The 7,172-nt window shown below is 46.7% G+C and overlaps 2 protein-coding genes across 2 annotated transcripts; one reads left to right on the top strand and one right to left on the bottom strand.

The window, feature by feature from the left end:
* Positions 1–1,080: 1,080 nt before the first annotated feature.
* On the bottom strand, positions 1,081–4,952 carry LOC118299653 (E3 ubiquitin-protein ligase rnf146). The gene is made up of 3 exons (XM_035623550.2): positions 4,812–4,952; positions 4,101–4,164; positions 1,081–3,797 (listed from the first exon to the last, which is right to left on the bottom strand). Exon 3 carries the CDS (start codon positions 3,783–3,785, stop codon positions 2,631–2,633), a length of 1,155 nt encoding a protein of 384 aa, XP_035479443.2. The 5' UTR covers positions 3,786–3,797; positions 4,101–4,164; positions 4,812–4,952; the 3' UTR covers positions 1,081–2,630.
* A 57-nt stretch (positions 4,953–5,009) lies between these two features.
* mdh2 (malate dehydrogenase 2, NAD (mitochondrial)) lies at positions 5,010–6,595 on the top strand. The gene has a single exon (XM_035623562.2). It carries the CDS (start codon positions 5,156–5,158, stop codon positions 6,167–6,169), a length of 1,014 nt encoding a protein of 337 aa, XP_035479455.1. The 5' UTR covers positions 5,010–5,155; the 3' UTR covers positions 6,170–6,595.
* The last annotated feature ends 577 nt before the right edge of the window (positions 6,596–7,172 follow it).

Below are 7,172 nucleotides of genomic sequence, written 5' to 3'. Positions count from 1 at the left end.
CCAATGACTGTAGTCTTATAAAGTCTTATGGAGGAAAAAGAAGGGACCTATTACAGCCAAGGACATCTTCTTAATCCCGTCTGTCCCATATCAGTCGAGCAAATGAACGCCGTATTACCTCCAGGGCCACCGGGAATGTGATTATGGTAATGATTAGATAATGCGAGGCAGAGCCTAACTGACGCAGACCGATAGCAGCAGCGTACATATATTGTAGTTACGGATAAGGTATAACAAGTATGACGCAGCAGTCTGCATCTCCTGGATTGAGAGTTATGCTGCTGCACTTCTTTTCACTTTAGTTCAGCAGTTCCTACATGTTCCTCTGTGCTCGTGGTGCGTCATGGTCGCTTTGATCATCCCCACTGTGCTCCTTTCTGTTCATTTGGGAGATATTCAGCTGTCGTCTGCACAGTGGCTCTCATCAATTCATGAGAAACTTATAAAGCAATTCTATGTTAGGTTTAGCACCAATTGGTGGGTTCATTATTCATTACATGCTTAACATAAGTTACAGCAAATGAGAAAATGCAGAAGCACAAACGTGTACAGATGGACGTGTCGAGAACAGGACAAGTCCCTGAAAGGTGCCAGCAGGCCTTTACATCCTGTTCCCAATCCAGAGGTCATGTTTCCTGGCCAAATGCCCAGCTGGGGAGCTAATGGCAGCTGTGGTCAGAATACTAAACACCTCCAAGGTGAGTGAGGGTGTCCAGAGTTGGCACTATAATGACAGATATACTTGTTCACATGGTCTCCAACCAATGAGCAAAGAAGAGGCTGTGATGCAGACTGAAGATATTTTTGGACCAGTCGTCAATTCTCATTGTGTATTTCTCAGTCCTCAGGGAAACTACAATGAGTCTTCCATCTGCTTAATTTGAATACCTTGTTATTTGATATGATACATTCAGTCAAATTCAGTCTTACTAATCCATTGGGAAGAATGTGAGTAATTATTTCCAATGAAAATCAGTAAGGAGGAAAATGTGTGGAACGGATCAATTGGCAGTCCAGCTTATGTAGTAATGAGAAAGATATATTTACAAGTAAAAACAAACTGACAAATGTACAAAAATATCATTTTGGGATGATGAAATGACAATTTATTTTTAAATTACAAACCCTGTAACAAAGAGAAAAAGTTGCCAAGCAAGAACTGTTACACAAACTTTATTTTTCAGAGTGGAGAGTCTAAAAGCTGATGATGTAAAGCATGTAACAAATATAAAAATAACATAACATAATTTCTGCAGGATGTTCAAGAGCCGTGGCATGAATTTATTCTCCTACTGCCTCCCAACATCATACATAAAAGGATTTACAGCCATAAACAATGCAAAAAAACACAAATTAAAAACATTTACTCAAACCGAACACCCCCAAAAATATCAATTTTCAACATCCCGCTGACCAATAGTGTTTAAATAACTCTCTCTTCAAACACGCACAAATCACAGAACTTCAGAAACACACCAATTGAGAATACTTTTAGTCAGGGACCACAAGAATACTAATGAGGTCCCAGGGCCTTGACAGCTTTTAAAGAAAAACACTGATACTTCATGTTGCAATGCCAATTATTTAAATCTGTTATGCACATTCAGTCAAATATTAAAACAGGAGTTGCGATATAACCAGATTTTGGAGATTTCACAAAGCTGCAGATTAACTGAAATCCAAGACAAATCCCGGGCATGTAGCCACACAATACTTTAGTGGGCTCTGAGACATTACATTACATCAAGTACTTCCGTTTCTTTTCTTCACCTGTATAAACAACCTTCAACCCACAATCTGCCTTGACATGACAAGCTTTGTTAATAGTTAAGTTTGAGAAATTCAAAAGGAAAAACATCGTTGATTTAAATCCGAAGTAAGGAAATTATTTAGTTTGGGAACAATTCTTCCAAGGATTAAATTTGTTCTCAGACTAGTCGGATGGCTTTGAGCTCCGACAAGCCCATTTCTGCCTGCTATGTTAGCCGAGAGAGTTAAAAGTGATAGATGATTAGAACGCGGCCGTTCACAATGTGATGTAAATTGACACAGCTCCACTTCCAGAAGTAACATCCCCGTTTATGCCGTCTTTCACTGCACATCACAAATCTGGATGGCACACACGCACCAACACGCACACACGCACGCCCTGTGGGTATTAGATCATATGCTTGAACACAACATCTAGGTTTCGCAGATGCAGGGTTGTTGAATCAATTGAATCTTTTTAGTTCACTTCTGGGATATAAAAAGTACAGACTTGAAATGCCTATGGAAGATCTCATGGCTCAAAACAACGTGGTGTATTCATCTGCATGTTTCACCGAGCTGTAGCTCAAGTCTCGGCTGGTCAATGCTTGAACATGGAACCCAACATGAACTCTACTGGCTGGGTATAAATCTAATGAGACTCACAAGAGATGCTTTAAGATCATTGTGAACCCCAGAAAATGTAAACTGCTAAAATGTAAGTTGTTTTCTTAAAAAAAAAATGGTCATGTTTGTTTTTTTGAGTGTTTCATTTTTTCCCACACCAAGCAAAATCCGCCCCCATCTAATCTGTGGCTGAGTGAATGACAACATAAAGTCAGGAATAAATTAGTGGAATGGAAACGCTTTCAGTGACGACTTCACACTTCAGTCACTGTACACTGGCCGTCGGGCATTCTGGACCTTCCGTTGCTACTGGATGAGGAAGAGGGAGAGGTGGACTCTGCCCCGGGAGGGGCTCTGTTCTCTGGATTCAGTCTTTGCCTCCGCGGCCTTTGCTCACGGGGCTCCACGCGCTCTCCGTCTCCCCCCTCCTCTTCTTCGTCCTCCTCTTCCTCATCGTCACTCCAGTCTCCAGAGCCGGACTCGTCCACAGATGTGTGAGGATCAGAGGATCTGGAGGGTGAAGTCTCCTCCTCCTCTCCATCTTCTTCCTCCCCCTCCCCAGCCTCAGGCCGCAGTTGAGAGGGAGCGGGCCTGGGACCAATTTGCAGCTGTGAGAGGGCATCCTCCAAAGAGGGGCTAGTGCTGGTGCTGGGCTGACCTCCAAGGGAGGTGGGAGGTCTGGCTGGGGCTGGAGGGGCTGTAAAAGTAGCAGGGATACCTGTAACCGGCTGTTGTACACCTGCCACTGTGGTATCTGCCCCATCAGCAGAGTTCTCTCGACCGGCTGCTCCAGTGGCTCCCGTTACAGCCTCAGTGTCCAAACGCAGTCCTGCCACTCCCTTCTTTGGGATATCCAAAACGTCCCTCTTCATCTTACGTCTACGACCATGCTCATTGCGCCTGTACTGCACCATGTTCTCCAAGTCGGCCACATACAAAAAACCAGCAATCAGCATTTCAGCCGTTTTCTTGCCCTTGGAGAAAGCGTCCTCCAGCTCACGGCTGGTCCGCTCATCATACTGCCACCACCCATTGCGGCCCTCATAATACCATGCATGGTCGCTCGCTCCGCCACCCCTACCTCCAGCCGATGCTTTCAGCTCCTCTGGCGAAAGAAGTGTGGGCCTTTCCAGGAAGTCATCGGGTACTTCCTGTCTGCAGAGAGCACAGCGTTTGCTCTGCCAGGACGCTCCCTTCACGCACAGGAAGCAGAAGACGTGATGGCACGGCAGTTGGACCGGGTGGACGCAGCTCTGCAGACAGATGGCACACTCCGGCACAGGCAGGGCTGGTGACGAAGTGCTGGAGCCGGAGCACGACGAATCTCCACTTCCACCGCCGCTGTTGCTGCCTTTCTTACTGGATGGAAGCGAGCTCACAGAGTGGTCTACCTCCCCGCAACTAGCCATCCTTAGGAAGTACTGAGGAAAAGGGACAATAGTAATTGTTATATACATATTTTTTATCAGCATTCATTTTCATAACAGCAACAACAAAATATGAGTCTTCCTATTATTGTGCTGGTGTTAAAGAAAGTACTTTTTAAAATATGTCACTGCTGATGTCATGATCACATGTTAACACTCAACTCAGTTTAGTCACATCAGCACATTAACACTCCCAACTAGATAAAGTCAAACTAAGGATTACAAACACCGATATAATTCATTATGTAACTCGAGCGACCTCAAACAAAGCTGACAGACGTGCCATCGGATACTCACTGGATGTATCTTTAATAATGCTGATGTATCATCAGGAGAGCTGATGGACCTTCAAACTTCGTCACTGTCAAAAAAGAAAAAAAAATGGCACAAAGACTTTGTTTTCAGTACATCTGTGAAAGCAGATATTATTCCCTGAAGTATAACATCATATGACGTCATGTGACAAACAATTTTGCACTTTTCAGCCCGGTGTGTTAACAACGGATTAGCTACGAGTTAGCAATTCCAGGAAGTGTAAATGGCGACTCAATGTGTTCGGAACAAAAGGGGGCTGTTCTGTGCTAACGGACCACAAGCTGCTTTGCCAGCTAACGAACTGCAACTAGTAGATACGTTTGTGCCAAACCCCTCGTCTGGCCTCATGACGGGGCTCAGGGATGGACACGCAGCTAACGTTACCAGAGCAACGTCGGTAAGACGGATGACAAGTCCGTCAACACTTGTTTAGCTAACGTCGCACTACACAGCAGCTGCACAAACGCCCCAGGCCGTTTGCCCCTTTGACCGTCACCAACGCCAGAGGATTTGTCGACGGGACAAAGCGACAATAACAACGAGGGCTGTTGTGAGCTAACCGCTGGCTAACGGCTGAAGGGGCAGCAGCGCTCTCGCGCCAGCAAATAGACGGAGTTCGTCGGACGGAGCTAGCTCATTTTAGCATAAACAGCGAGAGGGGAGGAGCATTTCCTCGCCGCAGAGACAACGTACCGGTAAATGTTTGACTGCGCGGGTTTGGTTTCGCGCGGCTGCAGTCGGTGTGACGGCGACTGATTTGACGGACTTTCGACGCCAACCGCCTTTGTTTTCCTCCGCGAGAGAGAAGCGGATATATAAAGACGACGACGACGACGACGTCACCAGTGCGCGCTGACGCAGTTTGACGTAATCAACGTTCGACCTTTACTCGTCGACGCATGACAGTTCGCTAGTCTTCCTGTTCGCTCGTGGCTAGAGGACGTTGGTGTCACAGACGAGAAGGGGGCTCTGCAGATCGGGGTTTTTTAAAAATTGTTTTTCTCTCTGAATCAAGGAAGCAAGTCAACAGAAGCGAAATGTTTTCCCGCGCCGTGAGACCGACCGTCAGCCTCGCCCGCAGCTTGTCCACCTCGTCCCAGAACAACGCCAAGGTGGCGGTGCTGGGAGCGTCGGGCGGCATAGGCCAGCCGCTGTCGCTGCTGCTCAAGAACAGCCCCCTGGTGAGTCACCTCTCCCTCTTCGACATCGCCCACACCCCCGGCGTCGCTGCGGACCTCGGCCACATCGAGACCAGGGCCAAGGTAACCGGCCACATGGGCCCCGACCAGCTGGACGCCGCTCTGCAGGGCTGCGAGGTCGTGGTCATCCCCGCCGGCGTGCCCAGGAAGCCCGGCATGACCCGCGACGACCTCTTCAACACCAACGCCACCATCGTGGCCACCTTGGCCGACGCCTGCGCGCGCAACTGCCCCGAGGCAATGATCTGCATCATCGCCAACCCCGTGAACTCCACCATCCCCATCACAGCAGAGGTCATGAAGAAGCACGGAGTGTACAACCCCAACAGAGTGTTCGGTGTCACCACCCTGGACATTGTCAGATCCAACGCCTTCGTGGCAGAGCTCAAAGGCCTCGACCCGGCTCGCGTCAACGTACCGGTCATTGGAGGTCACGCCGGGAAGACCATCATCCCCCTGATCTCCCAGTGCACACCCAAGGTAGAGTTCCCCGCTGATCAGCTGTCCGCCCTGACTGTCAGGATCCAGGACGCCGGCACGGAGGTGGTGAAGGCCAAGGCTGGAGCTGGATCTGCCACCCTGTCCATGGCCTACGCGGGTGCCCGCTTCACCTTCTCCGTCCTGGATGCCATGAACGGAAAGGAGGGTGTGGTGGAGTGCGCCTACGTCAGGTCCGAGGAGACGGAGTGCAAGTACTTCTCCACACCTCTCCTCCTGGGGAAGAACGGCATCGAGAAGAACCTGGGAATGGGCAACCTGTCCGCCTTCGAGGAGAAGCTGGTCGCTGACGCGATTGGCGAGCTGAAGGGTTCGATCAAGAAGGGCGAGGAATTCGTGGCGAACATGAAGTGAACAGGAGGCGTTAAGTTAGTTGAGAACAACCAGCTGCTGTGATCGATTATATGTTCTGTCTTAATAACTTAAAAGGCATCTGGGTAAATGTCAAGGTCTCTCGCAGTGTTTCCTCCTTTTTTTGTTTTTGTTTTAGCAGTGGGATCTTCACCTCGGTCCTCATTCCTCTGTATTGTTTACCCTTTCAAACATAGCTTAATTTTGCCTCTACAATCTGTGTACATACTGTACTGTGGCTTATCTATATTTTACAAATGTCACATTGAAACAAAAATGTCCTCCATTTTCATGTACAGTCTAAATTAATGGTGATTTCTCTGCTGAATGAATTGGGAGGAAATACTGTCAAGCCTGGTGATGCGAGTAGATGTTAACAGATGCGCAAACTATGAACCCCACCAATAAAACGGTTTCGCTTAAAAAAAATCCTTTATTCTTGTTTTTGTTACACAAAAATAAACACTTTTCATGAAACTAAACAGCTTAATCCAGATAAAAACGATGATCCTTCATTTTGAAACTGGTTCATTGACAAACTTTCAAAACACTGAAATATTTAGGTATGTATAAAAGTAATTCTAATTAATTGTACACTTGAATTAATTCACTTAAAAAAATGCTTTATGCTGTAAAAAGTTTGATCTACGTAATGGTCGTCATCATAGTTTTTCCTTGCGCAGAAAAACTGCATTTTTTTAATGATTCACAATTCTGTATGTGCTGAAGACCATGCAGGCCATCATCGTAGGTGCATTGGAATAGTTATGGAAAAAAGTGATAGGCCAAAGACAGAACAACTTATTTGTCTTTTTCAATTGCCAAAAATATTGTTCATTTGTTGGGTGTATCTTCCTACTACTACTGCTGGTCCATCCAAATGAACCCGTGGCTACCTTTTTTAATCAACAATTAGTTGGACTGAACTTGGTTTTGCTCTTGAGAAAGTTTTAAGCATATAAATGTTTATTTCACAAGATGGCTGTCAGGTGAGAAAATGGATAAC

This window comes from Scophthalmus maximus, chromosome 1 (genome assembly GCF_022379125.1).
Source record: "Scophthalmus maximus strain ysfricsl-2021 chromosome 1, ASM2237912v1, whole genome shotgun sequence".
Lineage (NCBI taxonomy): Eukaryota > Metazoa > Chordata > Actinopteri > Pleuronectiformes > Scophthalmidae > Scophthalmus > Scophthalmus maximus.
The sequence above is the reverse complement of the archived record's forward strand: the minus strand, read 5'-3'. Positions and strand labels throughout refer to the sequence as shown.

Coding starts and splice junctions, on each gene's coding strand:
- LOC118299653 (XM_035623550.2), bottom strand. CDS start 3,785: ATGGCTAGTTGCGGGGAGGTAGACCACTCTGTGAGCTCGCTTCCATCC.
- mdh2 (XM_035623562.2), top strand. CDS start 5,156: ATGTTTTCCCGCGCCGTGAGACCGACCGTCAGCCTCGCCCGCAGCTTG.